This window comes from Corvus cornix, chromosome 1A (assembly GCF_000738735.6).
Source record: "Corvus cornix cornix isolate S_Up_H32 chromosome 1A, ASM73873v5, whole genome shotgun sequence".
NCBI classification, from domain to species: Eukaryota; Metazoa; Chordata; class Aves; order Passeriformes; family Corvidae; genus Corvus; species Corvus cornix.
Genome location: NC_047057.1, coordinates 13,939,730 through 13,959,023, shown reverse-complemented (window position 1 = coordinate 13,959,023; position 19,294 = coordinate 13,939,730). Strand labels below are relative to the sequence as shown.

Below are 19,294 nucleotides of genomic sequence, written 5' to 3'. Positions count from 1 at the left end.
TGTTTAAGACATGGAATTTTGTAACCCCTGTAGTCAAATGCCCAGGTGGGTGTGGGTAGGGAGCTGCGTGTTCTTCCCATCATGGTTCTTGTGCAGTGAGATTTGAATAGACAATGTCTGGGTGGTCTCCCCTCCTGTTAACAACACTGAATTCCATTAGGAGATAAGAAATTTCCCGAAAAATTACCTCTGATTATTAAAATAGCATTTTGTTAATATTACTTTCTTGTCGGCTAGGATGGAAGTATTTACATAGACTGAATTAATAGAATGGCATGAAAATAACTTGCAACGATGAAGAAAAGTAACACAGTTTAATTTATATTTCAGATTTACAGTGTTCCAAAGGGTAAGGACAAATACATGTGAAATTTAGAAATGCATTCTTTTTATTTATTTAATAAACTATTTTCAGTTTCCCTCATCTGGATGTAATGACAGTAGCAGTATCAGAAGTTGTAAAAGCCATGAAGAAACATGAAAAATCACTCTCTGTACAACTGGAAGCACTCCGAGTCCTTTTACACTTCATGATGCCTGGTAAGTCATCCAAAGGCATACAGCAAATCAGATAGCTGGGTTTTCATCTTTCTTATCTAATGACACAGCCTTTAATGGGATTTCCAAAAATTATTGCAGCTCTGTACATAGCAGAGAATAGCTGTATGTCTTTAGGAAAATACAAAATGGGAGAAAATATTTGAGGTATTGAAGGTAACAGACCAAAATTATTACTGCTGATTTCCTCTTGATTTCATCAGTGAATAGGCAGCTCCATTTTTTCTAAGGAGCTGAGGGAGTGAATGCAGAGCTGTCACTGTGGTTGTGGTTTGCATCATTGATCCCCTTTAAGTGAGAGCAAACCATGTTAATGACATAAACATTTTTTTACCACAAAATGCAATTGTTTTGATAGTATCTCTTGGAAGGAACGTAAGAACCGGACAGTGATCTTGACAGATATAAAATATGCAATTATATACTACTGTCTATCAAAAAGGAGAAACCAAACTGACTAGTTTAGAAATTCCTTTCCAGAAAAACCCCTCTTTATTGGCAATCCAGATGGGGAAGAAATGTTCTTTATTAGTTTTATGCCTTTAGTAGAATTTGGGAAAAGTTTTAACTCTTTTTATCAGTGTACTGCTATATATCCTGCTTTTTTCCTCTGATATTAAGTGTAAGAGTACAGACGTGGGGTACTGATTTTTTTTTTTTCAGAATAACTTTTTGTAGGTATCTCTCAGCAGTTCTAGTTGAACATTTACGAAACCAATAAAAATAGTAAAATTACTAATATGCAGACTGATTGCAGGTTTTTCAGTTTGCTTCTATTATTTGAGTTATAATCCTAGTACTTCCCTCTTTTTTCATTGAACAGCAGGATTAAGACTTGATATATGTGTTCTAACATGGAGGCAAGGTGCTTTGCTTGCCAGTATCCTGGAAGTGAGGCCCTTCTAAACTGTAATCAGACAGCACCAACTGGATGTTGGAACTTGCAGGTTAATTAGGGAATAAAAAAGTAATTCATGGGAAAAATAGTAATCACAATGAATATGAATGCTGTAGTGACTTTGAAAGGATCTTTGAGTACTTGCTGTAGTGTCACTTGACTGCAAGTGCCAAAAGAAAGTAAATCTGAAAGACCTTTCTCTGTTTTTTTTATGTGTGCTCACATTCCACTTAATGTCATCTGTGTGTAAAATATGTCCCATGATGTGCTGCCAAGTGAGCAAGAATAAGCAGTTTATAGCTTCTGTATAGTGTCTCCTTACCAGAAGGAAGAAGCATTCTCAAGTAGGTATCAGGAACACCAGGAAACTCTGTAGCTCAAAAAAGTAATATATTGCAATGTACCTTAGAACAAATTCTTTGGCACAATTTTGTATTTTCATAGTAAGCAGTGAGCAAATACGTGGTGAAATTTTCCTTTCAAACACAATGTACTCACATTACAATATAAATCTGGAGGGACTCCAGTCTCTGCAATACAGTGTTTCGAAAATACCATAAGATCTGAATTATGCTCTCTGAGTCACCTCAGTGTTCGTTTGATTGTTGGATTGTATTTTTGGGTTAATGATGGGGAGAATGTGAAATCTGCTCTTCTGAGGAAGGTTTTTTTCCATTGTTGCAGATACAAAGAATGAACACCAGAATGGTTCTTCCAGAGATGTGGGAGATGCTGCTTTTGCACTTACAGTAAAAGTCATTAGAAGCCAGTGTCTGTTGGAGGGAACTCACTCATTGGTGCTTAATGCTCTAAACAGGGTATAGTTAAAGCTTTATTCTAATGGATTTGTCATTATTTTACACTTGCAATGGTGAATAATTTGTAAGTTTTAGTTCTGCATTAATTTTCTTATTGATTTGATAGAATTAATCTTAACTCCCAAATTTCATTAATCTATTAGGGTTTCTTCTTCCTTTCTTTTCTGTAGTGTATTAGATGATTCTTTATACAGTGACTCCAAAGGATATTTATTTTTAAAAAGCTAATTTTTTTCAAGGATACAGTTTATTTGTGATTTCTTTTTTTTAAACAGGCTATATATGAAGTGTCCTCATGCCTACACCTCAGCTACCCATAGAACTGAGTGCACAACTCAATTGTCTCCATTCTTTTCACTGTTCAACTTTTTCAGCCCCTGTAAAACAGAATGATCACAGTGCCTTGAAGGGGAAGCTGAAAAATGAAAGGCTGAAGCAGACTCAGTCTGTGCAAAGGGAACTTTGCACAGCAAATTAACCTTAAATCTTAGTGATGGGAAATGTTTCACTTCATGGCTTTCAGAGGAATCCAATCTACAAGGTTTTCAAGGGTCACATGATCACAATCAAAATGTAGCAATTCTTAATTTTTTAGAAGTCTCTCTCAGGAATTTTGAGCTTGCCAAACAGATTCAGTGAAGGAAAATTATATCTCTTACATTTATTATAGAAGTCAGAGCAAGTAATGTATCAGTGAAATAGTTCTAGAGTATCTAAAGGACAACTTAATCTGAAGATATCAGACATAGGAGTTAACAAAGGAGGTAAAATAATTTTTACTTCAGAAGGTCTTCAGTATTTTGTGATCATCCTGATTGCATTTTCCAATGCAGCTGATTTGTGGTTTGGGGTACTACAATATCAGCAAGAAGGGCTAGAAATTGACACATTTAATTGAAAACTAGAGACAGAATAAGGAGGAAGTTGGGCATGACTCCATTGAAATTATTTTGCAGATTTGCAAGTCACTGTGATGGCTGTGACACTCTCAGATCTAGGCCTCATCAAGATTTTCTCCATCTAAAAGTGGGGGGAAATTGGGAAGTAATGATCACAACCTGTTGAATTTCTAAATAACCAAACATTCTTTTGTTGTTACAGAGCAACCTTAAGAACAAGCAAGTCTTCTTTTGCCATTGTAAGCAGAACAATCTTGATCTGATTTTATTTTCTTTTCTCCATTAGTTTATTGGAAATCCTAGCATTCAGAAGTGTGGACTAAAACTGCTTGGTTCTGTAGCTGAGTGCACGGGTGCACTAGAAATTTTAACCCAGCAAGGAGCTACTGACACTGTGCTTCACACCCTACAGATGTATCCAGATGAACAAGGTAGGGAAGGTGTTTTGTCAGTAGAATGAGAATGACATGGTAGGAGGGCTTGTAACAGATCTGTTGCTCTCTTTAGTGCTGGATGTGATGTAGTTGCCTGGCAAGAGAAGGCTGCAGTGCTGCATAGTCCTCAGATTCACCCATGTTGCAGTTCTGCCTCACCCTGTAATAGCCTGTACAAGTAACTTTCTGGAATGTTACTAAAAGACTACTTAAATCATGGGTTTATTCCATTCAGAATGTCTGAATTATTGGTATGTGAATAATATTTATTTTTCTTCTAGACATACAGTGTTTGGGTTTGAGTCTTCTACGCTCTTTGATTACAAGAAAGAGTTTGTGTATTGCAACTATGCATGTCCTGTCAGCAGTTCTGGTTTCTACTCTGCGAAGATTTAAAGAAGTCACTGAAATCCAGATGCATGTATGTGTCATTTCTGTATATGAGGATGAAAACAAAACTCAAAACCTTAGAAAATTATTTTAATGTAGTTACATTTGAAGTATAATTCCCTGTTTTACTTACTTCGTTTTGATTTTATTGAAATTGCTAGATTAGTATAAACCTTTGTAATTAAACTGAGACATTTGTCGTAGAGATGGTTTTCTTGGAGGCATATATTCAATCCAGGATGTGTAAGCGTAAGTTAAGTGCTTATTTAAGACTTCTGAGATCTGAGAACTAGAACAAATTTCTCAGTCATGATCCTTCATTCTGTCAATCTGTAACCATTTCATGAAGTAACCATCATAGTATTGATTGCCCTTCTTTGAGAAGTCATAGAAGGTAACTAACAGCCTTGTTGCCAGGAGTAAACTTAGTGTAGGAATGCTGTATTTAAGAAAGGCTATTGCTGGAATACTATCAGACTTTGACCCACATCTGTATATGGAAGGAGAGTTCTTTGTAAACACACGTGTAATCCTTGTGTGAAGTTCTGTTTCCTCTGCTTCAGAAACTTTCCCTGTTGGTTACCAGTTTCATTTTTTTAGTGGAATAGAGCTTGCCTGTGATATCAGCTTTCTGTGAGAGTTTCTATATTTCTCTTCCAGATGAATATGAAAATATCACAAGTACAGCCTCCCTTCTTTGCTGCTGTTTTTCCCCCAACCTTTCCACATTTAGCTTAGCAACCAGTGTAGAGAGAAATAAAAATAATGTGCTGGAATAAGGAAGTTACTTTAAGTGATTTAGTTTCAACTGGGTTTGGACAAGGAGTCCATAATTTAGCCAGTTCACCCTTCTAGGTAAACTTTACTTGCAGAATCATGGGGTAATTTTGTATTTCTTCTTCGTTTTTAGATACACCTGTTAATTTTTTCATTTAGTTTAATAGTTCTTTTCAAATTCGGGGATTACAGAGCAACACACTGGAACAGGGTATCTTCATTCCATATCCTTAGAAAGAGATTGTTTCCTCTTTACATTTTCAGGAAATCACAAGTACATTTGTCACTGCCAGGCAGGACGTTGTCAGATATTATGGTGCATATTTGACTTTTCAGTGTCAGTTAATATCTGTGGGTCAGCTAAACAAGCATGAAACTACAGAGACACCTGCTATTTCTGCCTTCTCTTCTGAACTTCTCCTATTTTGAACTAATGCACGTTTAAAAGTAAGACAAAAAATTTAAAGCATGAATCTTTTGGTTGAAATTTGGTTTTGCTGCATGACCTGTTTTAAAGTGACCCTTTTTAACACTGTACTTCTTTCAATGTTCTCATTGTATTCTTAGGGATTTCATGCGATCTTGGCAATTCTTGGTTTGTCACCTTGTTTTGCAAAGCTGCTGGTAAATGAATCATTTGACACAGTCATTTTCTACCAGATGTCCATGTGTTTCACTGACCAGCGAGATCAACAGGTATGTTCTTTGTTTGACAGTTCCACAGGTGAAAAATGTTGGTGCTTTTTTTGTCCTAACTTTTACTGTTTGTCTTTACATTCAGTTTCAAAGCCTGTGTTGTAAATGTTTTGCTAAAATAGCTGAAAATGATGATTTAAAAAATATGATGCTGGAAAAAGCATGTATGGAGTACAACAGTATTATGGCTGAATGTTTACTTCTACTGGGAGCTGATATTAATAAGAAGACAAAGATAAACTCTTTGATCTATCAGGTAATACATGGAAATATATATGTAATTTTGTTGCTTAAAAATTTGTGCTTTTGGGTTCCTTTCTGTTGTCACGTAAATATTTATACTGGAGAACACAGAGAACAGAGAGGCTGCTCCCACATGCCCACAGGTGCTTCTTGCTATATGTGGCCACCTTTAAATTTAATTTTTTTTTTTTTGTGAAATGATATGCATAAGCACTTCTTTATTTTGGCTCAGTGTCAAAGTTTTAAACAGTCTGAGAGAACCCCACTGCATGAAGGGAATTAGGAAGTGTTCAATTCTGCTGGTAGAACTCTCTGGGTGGTGAAGCACAACTGGGTTTAGAAATGACCATCCCTTCATAGAGTGTGAGGTAGGCAAATCAGTGTTAGCAAACCACAGAGAGCATACTGAAGTAACTGAAAGTATTTCTAGAAAATATTTTTAGTGTTGAAAATCAACACTGGTCTGTGTAGCAATGCAGGCTTGGAGATTGGGAGGAGCTGACTGAATCACAGAAACATAAAGGTTGGAAAAAACCTCGATGATAGTGAAGTCCAAACTTTGGCTGAACCACCACCTTGTCAACTAAGCCAGAGCACTAAGTGCCACATCCAGTTGTTTCTTGGACACTTCCAGGAATGGGGACTCCACCACTTCCCTGAGCAGCCCGTTCCAATGCTTAACCACCCTGTCAGTGAAGAAATTCTTCCTGATGTCCAACCTGAACCTCTCCTGGAGCAGATTGAGGCCGTGTCCTCTTGTCCTGTCACTGGCTGCCCAGGAGAAGTGGCCAATCTCTACCTGGCTACACCCTCCTTTCAGGTAGTTAAAGCCAGTAGACCTGAGCTCACTATCATTAGGCAAGGCTTGATGAGACTCACTGTTGTTGTCTGTTCATTGAATATCCAGATGAGAACCCCTAAGTGTCTATTTTCCACTAAACGGATAAATAAATGGAGTTGCCGTTGACCACAGGCAATAATCAAACTAGATAAATTGCCATTCATTTCTGCCTGAAAACTGTGTGCACTCATGACAAAAATTACAACTGCAGAACTCCAGCATATGATACATTTTGGGCAAAGCCTTCATGAAAATGGGAATTGGTACTCTGACGCCTTAGGCAGGCGTATGCTCCAAGGAGTAAGGCATTGCATAATTGAGAAAGAGACACAATCCTTAAAATAAAGTCCTTTATCCTTAAAATAAAGTCAATCTGAATTTGAGACAAGCCTCTTTATGCAGTCTGAACTGTTACTTGAATGCTTCACATTCTTGGTTTGTTTTAATTGCTTTTCTCTATTAGGTTTGTGAGAAAGGAAATAATCCTAAATTGGTGGAATTGTTATTAGCCAATGGTGCTCGAGAGCAGGATATTCGGAGTGCTTTGACCATCAGTATAAAGAGAGGAGATAGCCAAATCATCAGCTTGCTCTTAAAGAAGCTTAGCCTTGATGTCACCAACAGCAGTATATGTCTTGGAGGATTTGGTTTTGGCAGATTAGAACCTTCCTGGCTCATTCCTTTGTTCCCAGATAAACTTACTCAAACAAGAAAACAAAGTGAGTATATGTAGAAATTGCTATACAAAATGTGTCAATATCTTTTGATGGCACTATGAAAGTGTTTTAGGTGAAGACTTTCAGTTGAGAATCTTTTTGTAGCACTCAGCTGGCTATAGAAAGTTCCGGGAAACTTGAAAATAAATCAAGTTATTTCTGTTATTTTTTTAAAGCTACTTGGATTTCTTTGAGATTATTTTATCTTTTCCATTTCTTGTACATACAGATGCAGGTTCTGCGCTGGCAAGGATGGTGCTCAAATTCCAGATGAAGAACATTTCAGAGGATAGATCAAGAGCCTCCTCTGATTCAAACTTGTCTGAAGATGGAGTGGATAGAAACTATGATTGGAATTTCATACCTGACCCATTAGTGGACAGTATTTTTCCTTTGAGTGATGATATTGATAGTGAAGGTAATTGTTTTTCTTTTCTTTTTTGCTTTTTATAATCCCAATCTAATGTACCAGAGCTAGCCTATAGCCATAAATCAGTTGTTTATTTGTATTTGAGATATAACAACTCCCATGAATAAAAAACCTTCTATCTAAAACTCTGTTTGGGGTAACATTGGAAAACAGTTTGTGGTATGTGCTTCATCTACAAAACTAAGACCTTGAAGTGTTTTATTCAGTTATACACTTAAAATTAGTTTGTCATGCATCCAGTGTTTTGTAGAGAGAAAGAGTGAGATTCATGCAATTGAATTTAGATTTTGACTTTTTCTGTTCTGTTTCTGAGCTGCCTTTATAATCTATGGCAAAAAGCAAGACCTTCGAGAGCCCAATTTGTCTCATCACGTAGTCAAGTGTATTGTGATCTAGAAACCCCTCTGTCCCCTGGGTAGTCTGTAAATAAAGTTCATACAACCAGATCTGGTATAGAGGACTATGTTATTAACAAATAAAGTAGGTGAAACAAGCCCTATCCCAAAGATAAACTAATTGATCAGAAAATGTAAATGACAGATTTATGTTCAGCCCAACATCATCCTTTGTAACCAGGACATTTGAATGCCTTTAACTTATAGAAAGACATTATTTCTGTCTATAATACCAGCAACTTAATAATGAAAGTAGCCTTAATTTGTAACATATCTTTTTTGTTGTTCAAATGTTGCTCTTGTTTTAGAACAGTTGGTTACTTAAAATCATCACAGATGAAGAATTTGAATTTTGGAATCAGAGAATCCAAAGGAACTTTTTGATTACGTTTTGTTCTTTTCCTTTTATCACTCAGCACCACTTTTAATTTTTGTTGGTCTATTTGTTGCCCCATGTAGAAAAGTTGTTATAATAAAAAAATGCAGGAGTGATTTTAGGAGTTTTAAAAGTAGCCTTGAGAAGAGGAACATCAAATGTCTCCAGATAATGACACCAAATATCTCCTAAATCACCAAATCCAGAGTGACATTTGAAGTTTCATTCTCAATAAGTGTGGGAGTGCAAATTTATCTATTGAAATCCAACCCTTTTCTATTTTAAGAAGTATTTACACTGAAGTAGCAGAAAGATGTGTTATGAAACATGTATAATAATCCCAACCCGATGGAAACTTTAAATCATAAATCATCAGTGCAGGTCCTGCAATCACCTGCAGGTCCTACTTGAAGAATGTCAGGTTAGTATGGCCCCTCCGCTCTAAAACACACTGACAACATTGTTGGCCTATTGCACACAGAATTGACCAGTGAGATCCTGCCAGTATTGATGCTTTTGGAATGCATCTCTCCTTTGTCAGCATCTATATTACAGTTGAACTCTGAGCCTCATCTTTAAATACATTTTCTTGCCTATTTCTCCTCCTGTGTTCAAGGAAGCGAAGGTTCACTTTTTACAAAAAAGAAGTCCAATTCCATTGCAGTTGCTGATTTATATTGTAGGGAAATGGCATGTCAAAGAGGTTCTCCTACTTTGCTGCGACATTCCTACTCTGTGGTAAGTCAGATCCTTGCACATTCCAGGTTTTTAAGTGCATCTCCATTGCCTACTCCAAAACTCTTAATAATCAAATCTTAGGAAAGGTTGTGTAGCCATATGGGCTTTGTCTCACTGTTGCCATTCAGTGTTTCTTTCTGTTGTGGTGCACTGTATGTATGAATTTATATCAGCAAAAATTTATGATCACTAAAAAAGTAGACAGTCTTTTGAATTGTTCAACTTTTCAGTCTGATGTTCAAATGGAAATACAGGGATCATGGGCTCATTCACAAAGATTTAACCTCCCCTTAGTGAAGCTGATCTTCAGCAACGATCGGTGGAGAGAGACTGATTCCTTAATAAGACATAAGAGGACAAATTGGTGGAATCAAAGTCACATTCCTTTGGAAGGAGCTTGTCTCTTTCCATTTACTGTAAAGGGAAACTGGAGAGAGTGGCTTCTCTAGAGGAAGCTACGTTTTGCAATATCCTGGTCCATCCTATTACTGCACCCTAGTGAAAATCATTCTGAGTTACCAGAAATGCACTGCTTCCATTGCACTTTAAATCTACCATTCTTTCATATTGCATGGGTTAATACATTTCAGAAAGATGTGACCTACTGTTATTTCCAGTTCAAGTATACAGTGTCTTTGTGTTCTCCCATAGGCTCTGATGAAAAGAAACCACAATAAAGAGATTTACTGAATTTGGATGATTTCAGAACATGTGTATGTTCCTCAATGCTTTTTCTTTTGGATTTTGCAGGGACCTGGCTCAGATTATGAACCATTAATGAAACAAAGACGAAAATTCTTGCTCTCAGATGAATTCCCCAGTAAGTAAACTATACAATTTAAGGTATATAACAGATTTGGCATCCTTAATGCTTTCACAAACATAGCATGCAAAGATTTGAGACAGATTATGTATTTGTTTAAGAGGAGGATACATTTGGGAAATACTACAGTGAAGTAAAAATAATGCATATATAGGGATTTTTATTTCCTGGACTCGACAAATAATTTATGTAGGCAATGGAGTTTTTAATGAGTGCCCTTATTAGCTTTCAAAAGCTCCTTCTGTTGTGCAGTTTGTAAGGATCCATCTCTTTCCCTTCCCTACTGTCTTACAAATTTCTGTGTCTTAATAGAATTCTTCATGGATTTGGATCTTAACCAATATGCAAACATTCACTCTCTTCTGCATCTTTAAATCCCAAGATGATTGATTGAAATTTTACGTAAATGATAAATGAAATCATGGTATTTTCACATTTTTGTTTTCATAGAAGGCGTCTCAAAATTGTCATCACATATAAGACCATCAGACAGTCTTTCATCATTGATCTCAGAGAAAGAATATATTAAATCACTAGATCTTTCATCAAATGAGCTGGAGAACATTGATGCCATCAGCCAGAATAGCTGCCTAACTAGTCATCTGGAACACCTTGAGAAACTGGAGCTCCACCAAAATGCTCTTACAAACATTCCAGAACAACTGTGTGAAGTAATTCTGCATAATTTTCTGTAATACAAGTTGAAATTAGTTAAAATAAATTGTTGGTCTCTAATAATGTAGTCCATATGTATTGTAATAATGTCTCCATAGCAATATTATTCAAGAATATGGCTGTACATTTTTGCATGCTTCATATATTTACTCAACTTTCATTCAGCATTCATGTTCATTAGAAATAAAAAGTATTTTCATGGAATTGTTTTAAGTTATTTAGTGCAGAGAACTGCTTTAAGATGTGTGATATTAAGTGGCATAATAATGGAAATGGAACTGAGAACTGCAGGCAATTAATATCTTAAATTTTATGAAATGTAGCTAATTATTTTTGAATAATGCCCTATACTTTATTTTGTCATAGAAATATTGTAGGTTACATTGGTATGATTGCTATTTTCTGCTATTTTTCCATGTGAGTTAAATATAAATAAATTAATAATTTGTATAAAAATATAACTCAATTATAAACATATAAATTCGTATTTTCTTTTAAGTTCTTAAAAATGAATTATCCTTTTCTTTCAGAACTTGAAATGCTTGACTTACTTGGATTTGCACAGTAACCGATTTACTTCTTTCCCATCTTACTTACTGAAAATGAATTGTATTGCAAATCTTGATATCTCTCGAAATGACATTGGACCTTCCTTTGCTTTGGATCCACACCTGAGATGTCCAACTCTAAAGCAGCTTAACCTTTCATACAATCAGCTGGTGTGCACTCCTGAATTTCTTACAAGTGTTGCTGAAAATCTGGAACAGCTCTTGCTGGAAGGGTGAGTAGCATGAGAAAATGGGCTGTAGCATAACAAACATAACAGGAAATAATAGATTTGTGATGCAGAATGATGACTCGTATAGCATGGAAAGGATTGTTTAGTCACCAGTGAAACACTGACACTGTCTTCCAACTGTGTAAATTGCTACAATTTTCATTGTTGTATTGCAAAGTACAAGACATGAGAATGTCTTTGGACCTTGATAGAATCTAATAGCTTTGCTCTTCCAGTAATGTGCTAAATATGTTGTAGTTCAGTATCTTTCTGCTACCATACTATTAGTCCACAGGGCTGTGTAGTCTGACATATTCAACTAGGTTTTCTGTATACACAATACAGTTTCCACTGTATTTCATATGCACAAAAGCTTTTCTGGAAGTAGTATTAATGTAATTTTAGGTATTGGTATGGATATGTTTTAAATTACAAAACCAGAGAAAACATGTAGCTTTTTGTTTGCCAGCACTTACTATCATATTTCTTAGTGAGGTAATTCATACCTATGTGGAATTCTTAAAAATGCAATTGGTGATAGCTCTGTAAACTGCAGAGACTGTCTTATTCATTTCCTACAGCTCATGCTAAATAAGATGGTGAACTTTGTTAGTAATACTACCCTGGCAAAACAGTGGATGGATCTTTTATCTCTGCGTTTTTGGGATCTTTCTCTTCCTATTTCTGGTGTTGTTATTATTATATTTTATATAACATTATATAAAATAATTAATAGATAGAAATTATATATTTATATATATATTTATATCTATTAATTATATAAATATGTATTTTTATATAATAAATATATTTTATATTTATATAATATTATATTACATAATATTATAAAAATATATTGCATGTATAATATATAATATTATTATATAATAATAATATTATTATTCCCCCAAATACATTGTGTAAAATTATATACTCATCCTGAATTCCATTCCATATAGGGAATCCTTTTTTAAAGGTTTTTTTAGGTTGTTAGTAATTCTGTAATTACAATATTGCAAACACATATTTTTAGTACACAGAACATCTCATCAATGGAACAATCCTCTTTGTGTGGGATTGATCTCCAGTATGTAATCAGAAAACTAAACCTTACAATACATTTTGACACTTGGTCTCCAAATTAATTAAGCTGATTCTAATATCAGTCCTGTTATTCCATGTTGCCACATGTACTAGTGTTTTTGCTGACTGGTCAGTCTTTATGTAGATAAAGTCTTCTTTTTGTTTTACTGGTGTAACGATGACATTGTGAGATCAACACTACTTTCACCTTTTACCTAATAGTTTCTAAGTAAAACATGGATTGTCTTTTTTCTTGTTGTTATCATAGAAACAAAATTTCATGCTTATGTTCACCCCTGTGCTTGAAAGACCTGAAAATTTTAAACATTAGTAAGAACAGTATTTCATCCCTTGCTGAGAATGTGTTCGTGGGCTGTACAAAACTGGAGCAATTCAATGCCAGGATGAATGTCCTTGGTAAGTACCTGTGAAAATAGGATTCACCTTCTAGAAACTATTCCAAGTCACAAAGTTCCTCTGCCACCAGCATTTGGAGTCTTGGGAGAACAGAAAAGAGTAATACCACATGTACTTGTCCTTGTTTATACAGTTTCCTAAGCATTACCTTTTGATCACTGAAGCATCGAGTATGCTTCCAGTCGTCTGATCTGACTCAGCTAACCCATCTTGTTTTTACATTTGGAGTGGATGCTGTAAAAATGGATGAGTGTACTTGAGATTGTATGCACTATTGAGGAAAGTTCAAGGCAGAGGAAATCGTTCAGATTGCAAATCTAGTACTAATATAGGTTTAATACTGTACTGTAATACAGAGATGAATCCTGGCCTGTACCAACAATAGTGTGGCCAGCAGGACCAGGGCAGTGATTGTCCGTCCCCCTGTACTCGACACTGGTGAGGCCACACCCTCAAATCCTGTGTTCAGTTCTGGGCCTCTCACTTCAAGAAAGACGTTGAGGTGCTGGAGCATGTCCAGAGAAGGGCAGTGGAGCTGGGGAAGGGTCTGGAGCACAAGTCTGATGAGGAGCAGCTGCAGGAGCTGGGGGTGTTCAGCCTGGAGAAAAGGAGGCTCAGGGGAGACCTTACCGGTCTCTACAACTGCCTGAAAGGAGGCTGTAGCCATGTGGGGGTCAATGTCTTCTCCCAAGGAACAGGCAATAGGACAAGATGGGAAATTGAGAACAATTTCTTCCCTGAAAGGGTTGTCAAGCCCTGGAACAGGGTGCACAGAGAAGTGGTTGTCACCATCTCTGGAAGGTATTTAAAAGACATGTGAATGTGGCCTTTAGGCCTTTAGTGGTGGACTTGGCAGTGCAGGATTAACGGTTGGGCACATTGGTACTAGAGATCTTTTCCAACCTAAATGATTCTGTGATTAAGTATTTACCACATAATATCTGGCATTATCTCCAGAATAAGAGAGAATGTGTGTTCCAGTTGCCTGCATGCAGGTGTCATTTGAGATGCCCTGAATCATCCCCCTTGGCTTACAGGTTCTGGTCCAGAAAAAGCAGGACTTCCATAGCTCCTGTGTTTTATCTTTCAACCTTGTGCAGACAGCTCAGGTAGCACCGGGCAGATCCCCTTCACTAGAACCCAGTGCTAAGGAACTGAATTGAGTCCATCCAGAGTGTGTGTCAGTGTTTAGCATATTTTATGCAAAGGTGTAAAACCACTTTAGCTATGCAAATTACAAATTATACAAATTAGATTTTCAGTGATACTGTGAGAGTTTATAAGTTACTGTTAGAATTTATTCTTTCTTCAAGACATAAAACCTTCCATTTTGAAATTATTGTCACCTTATTTCAGAAGGTAACTCTTAGAATTGCATTAAACACAGCTGAACCATTAGATGCATTTTTTTAAGAATGAATAAGAATGAATGGGTGAATAAGACCCAACAAATCCTGGATCACATGAGACTGTCTTGTATGCTTGCAGTACAGTAAAGTGTAAGTAAGATTATTTTGGTGTTTAATGCCACTAGGAGATGAAGGATAACAATGTAGAGTTTGTTAAAAGCCAATATATTAATTAATTTGGGGAGTTTAGTTTTAAATAAGCTTTAAAAAAAAAGATTTGAACTCTGGTAGGTGATAGCTTTGTATGAAAATGATAGACTGACCTTTTAGTCTGTCTAAACTCCAGTCTTAAAAATAATTTAACCATTCTTAAAAGTAATAGGATTAACCTCTTTTTCTGCTCTAGAAAAAATACCTGACTTGTCATCCAGCATAACAAGTTTAAAATTATCCCAAAATTGCTTTACTAATGTTCCAGAAGCAATTCTTCTTCTACCACAGTAAGTTATTCTTCTATTTATTGACGTTAAGTTCTTGATAAAGAAGATCTGATGACAAAAATGTTGTTAAGCAGAAAATTCTGCATGTTTAACTGGTTTTCAGGGAATCCTCACTAACTGGTTAAATCGAGAACTTGGTAGCTTTTAAACTGAAGACAAATTAGTCATTTTCTTCATGATTCTGAGAAATTCTGTTCCTCAGATTCAAATCACTGTTGTTGCAAATATATTCCTTGACAGCTGAAGCTGACAATTCTTGCTGAGAATATTAGAATTAATCTCATATTTCCTTGGAACCAACAATGAAAAGATATTGGTAATTTTTCCTTTTTGAGTTCTGCAGACATTTGCACAAGGCTACTGAGATTAGTTTTTCACTTCCCAAATAACATGAGATTTTTATTCTCAAAGGAAAACACTTCCTCTAGAAGGAATTGTGATAAAGATGCATGTGACATTTATTTTGCTATACCTTCAAAGCATTACTCATCTGAAAATTGGACTTCTGCTTTTTTTATAGAAGTTGCTGACCTTAACAGATCAGTAGAATGAGATTGTGGAAGGAGTGCTTGGAAGGGATGATCCAATAGGTGTGGGGAGATGTGAGTGCTGATGGCACCATAGAGAGGGCAGATCTAAGATTTGGGAACTTACATTAATGAAATTTGCTTAGAGCATGTTATTATTAATGTGGTACTGCACAATTTCAGCATGCTAACATTCACAGCAGCAGATTTAATGGATGTGCTGAAAAAAGTGCAGTTTTCAGGTTCTACATCTCCAACTCAGACAAATCAATAAGGTGTTGCATGCATTTTTGTGTGCTTCGTGTTTCATGGTAACATGAACAGTGTATTTGTCCAATAGGTGTAGGTGAACTATGTAATTTCTGCACATACATGTATTTGCAAACATATCTACTTCTATTTGGATTTCAGTCAGAAAACCATCTCTTCTGACAGCTAATCCACTTGTTTATTAAAAATTAAAACAATTTTGGTTCCAGCTAATCTGGGTTTTATTTTTTCATTTGCTAACTTCTCTCTGTTTTATTTTCATGTTTTTAGTTTGCGATCAGTAGATTTAAGCCAAAACAAGATCCTAAGCCTGCCTGGACCAATGCACTGGAAATCACTAAATTTAAGGGAGCTGTTATTTAATCATAATCAAATAGACGTCTTGGACTTGAGTGAAAAGGCATGTGCATGGTCTAGGCTAGAAAAGCTACACCTCTCCCACAACAAGTTAAAGGAGGTAAAGTGGAAGATTCTACCTAGAGAAAATTTAATTGCTTTTCAGTTGAATGCAATTTTTCAATGTTCATTTGGTTTTCATGTCACCTCTCATACCACTGTACATTGTTATTAGTGAAATGGTATGTAAGTTCAAATAGTACTTTCTGTGAATGAAAATCACTATATTGTATTCAGCTTTTCTGCCTGGAATGTGTCAAATAATCAGCTTGTATGATGAATTACTTATAAGGTCTATTCTCTCTTAGTGTGGGATATTAGGCCTGTTTATTAAAAAAAAAGAACTACAGCAGTAAAATTAATACCTAGTTTTGTTAATTATTTAATGTATTCATGTTCATTATTTTTTTTACATTTAGTTGCCCATTAAATGTTGTTTTATTTAGATTCCTCCTCAGATTGGCTTCCTAGAGAACTTGACTTCTCTGGATGTAAGTTACAATCCTGATTTGAGATTCTTTCCTGATGAAATGGGAAGACTGTCCAAAGTCTGGGATCTTCCTTTGGAAGGACTCCATCTTAATTTAGACTTCAAGCATGTGGGATGCAAAGCCAGAGACATTATCAGGTTTGTTGCCCTATTGTTCTTGAATATTCCTGGTTTGCTTTCTTGGGATTTGCAGTAAGCATTAAGAAAATAACATACTGTTTTGAAAAGACATGCTGGTTTGTCATATGAAATCCAGCATGCTGCTCTATGGAAGGTTATCATATCAACACACACACATATACTGGAGTGGTTTAGACCATACTAGTATTACCTCTTGAATTCGATGCTTCTATAAACTGTGCAATAAATGGTGCTTACCAATTGTTTGTAATATGTTTATTGTTCCCCAGAGAATTGTGCACAGAGCACAATTTTAGGATAATTATAAAACAGAACAAAAAAAAAAAAAGACATATTCTTAATTAAACTTCACCTATCAAATCAGAAATTAGAGTAAAGAGTTAAAAGAACAGTAGTATCAAACAGATACTGAAAATTTGAAGAAAATGGTATGGTTCTAGATGTTTCCTTGTTCTTGAGTTCTATTGGTATTTCTCTCTATTTTACTCTTCTGTGAGTTTTGCAAACTTTTTTCTACCAGATTTCTTCAACAACGACTGAAGAAGGCTGTACCTTATAACAGAATGAAGCTCATGATTGTTGGGAACACTGGCAGTGGGAAAACTACCCTGCTACAACAACTAATGAAAAGCAAACGGACAGAATTGGGCTCTCCAAAAGCTACAATAGGCATTGATGTAAAAGACTGGATCATTCAAGGGAAAGGCAAAATGAAGAAAGAGCTTATATTAAATGTGTGGGACTTTGGAGGTATTTCCTGAGTTTATTTTCCTTTACTATTGTCTTTTCTAACTTTTTAATTCATTACTTATTCTTAGAGTCAGCCTGTGGTAATTCGAACTGGGGACTAGAATCACACAAAGGTACACCCAAAGTCCAGTGACCACTTAAAAATTAGTGAATTCTGTAAACTAGCAGCTAATCCCTCAGATTTAATATAAAGCCTCAGGAATTTCTCATCATTAAATGTGGTTTGATGACTCATTTCAACTATAATACTTCAAAACAATCATTTCAGAGTAGTAAGAAACAGCTTGTAATCACCAGAAGAATCTTTAATTGAACTCTGTTTCTCTCTTTTATAATCTGGGTCTCTCTAGGCTCTGCAGTGTCACAGGTTTGTAAGGTCACAGACAACAAAGCACTTAGGACAAGTCTTTGAACCTTGTGTTTCTGGAAAACTTCCTAAGTTTGGGGGACTACAGAAGCACTTCTAAAATCCAGGGCTATTTTAGGCTATAGAAGAGTTATTTTTAAACAGTGGTCTATCATCATTTAAATATAATCTGTCACAATGCTTAAGCACAGACCAGTGATATTTAAGCTGGGTTTCCATCTTTAGTTGTGATTTTAAGTGCTTAATTAGGTGAACTTATTTTGAAGTTGCTGAAGGTGTCGGAGAAAGGGAAGGAAGAAGGTAGAAGGAGGGGGAGGAGTGAGGGAGAAATTCAGTATTGGAGTTTTGAAAGAATCCTGACCTTTTAATTGTCTTCGCAGCACCCATGTTTATCCAGTTAAACCTTACACTTCTTGATTTAAAACCAGCGGATGTGTTTTAACGTTACACTTCAGCCAGTGACCTACCACAGAGTGCCTTCCTAAAATTCATAGTTATTATGATTTCCTGTCAATTTAGATAAATTTCTGCAGACATTAGGTTCAGTAGTGAATTTCTGGTCTGAAGACAAGTGTTCCTCTGCCTTTTTGTGATCTGAAGATGTTCAGTCAAGGAAGTACTAAACAATGGAAATTTTTGATCATTAGGACAAGAAGAGTTCTACAGTACCCATCCTCATTTTATGACCCAGAGGGCTTTATATCTTGCTGTTTATGATCTCAGCAAGGGACAAGCAGAGGTGGATGCTATGAAGCCATGGCTTTTTAACATCAAGGTAAGACATACAGAATGGAATTCTCCTTTCCAGGGAGCTGTAGGTCAACAGCAAATTAACCACAAATATTTATATAGGGGAAGAAGAAAAAAAAAGTTCTTCAGAAAATAAGATTAGTAATAATATTAATCAAGAGCTGAAATACATCATGTATTGGATATGAAAGTATTTTTAGACATAAAAAGAAATTATTAGCACCATTTTGGACTTAAAATTGTACAAAGTGATGTACAAAAGAATGGCGTGTATGTTCTGGCAATATTTTGAATTGACTGATAAAAATAAAAAAGTAGTATTAAAGAAATGATGAGTTAAATTTGCATTTTTCTTTTACACCAGTGTAAATTTTGGGGAAATCAGAACTAGATTAATTTAAAACTGACTAGATACAGGTTTGAAATCGTGCTATTAAGTGTATGCTTAATATCCTATTGTTAATAGAAATTATTCCAGAAGTATGGTTGGGAGTTGACCTGAGAATCTGCCTGTATACTTTTCATTTTTTCTAAGTGTTTGTGTCCATTTATGGAGTCTTTCCATGGTGAACAAGCATCTTTTCTTTTTGTAGGATGGTTAGCCTTGACTGGGTGACAGACTCACATGAAGAGTTTGTTTACTGATCGTGTTAATGAAACTTGTCTTTTTCACTCTTTCCACCTTGGGCAGTGATACAGGACACAGGGTTGCAATCAGTTTAGTGTTGATGAAAATAATTTCTGATGTGTTCTCCTTTCCTCCTTTCCT

The 19,294-nt window shown here is 35.7% G+C and overlaps 1 protein-coding gene across 6 annotated transcripts in view; it reads left to right on the top strand.

Moving 5' to 3' along the window:
* The window catches only part of LRRK2 (leucine rich repeat kinase 2), a 63,928-nt gene that overhangs the window by 21,533 nt on the left and 23,101 nt on the right, over positions 1-19,294 (top strand). For all 6 annotated transcript variants that reach the window (XM_019283573.2, XM_010395608.3, XM_010395610.3 and 3 more), the window contains 18 exons: positions 416-540; positions 2,141-2,274; positions 3,460-3,604; positions 3,889-4,028; positions 5,342-5,470; positions 5,556-5,726; positions 7,018-7,273; positions 7,500-7,688; positions 9,088-9,209; positions 9,960-10,029; positions 10,483-10,703; positions 11,238-11,488; positions 12,837-12,985; positions 14,741-14,834; positions 15,902-16,088; positions 16,474-16,655; positions 17,179-17,408; positions 18,423-18,550. In XM_019283573.2, the coding sequence (XP_019139118.1) occupies positions 416-540; positions 2,141-2,274; positions 3,460-3,604; positions 3,889-4,028; positions 5,342-5,470; positions 5,556-5,726; positions 7,018-7,273; positions 7,500-7,688; positions 9,088-9,209; positions 9,960-10,029; positions 10,483-10,703; positions 11,238-11,488; positions 12,837-12,985; positions 14,741-14,834; positions 15,902-16,088; positions 16,474-16,655; positions 17,179-17,408; positions 18,423-18,550 (2,923 nt within the window). The remainder of the gene's footprint in view (positions 1-415; positions 541-2,140; positions 2,275-3,459; positions 3,605-3,888; positions 4,029-5,341; positions 5,471-5,555; positions 5,727-7,017; positions 7,274-7,499; positions 7,689-9,087; positions 9,210-9,959; positions 10,030-10,482; positions 10,704-11,237; positions 11,489-12,836; positions 12,986-14,740; positions 14,835-15,901; positions 16,089-16,473; positions 16,656-17,178; positions 17,409-18,422; positions 18,551-19,294) is intronic.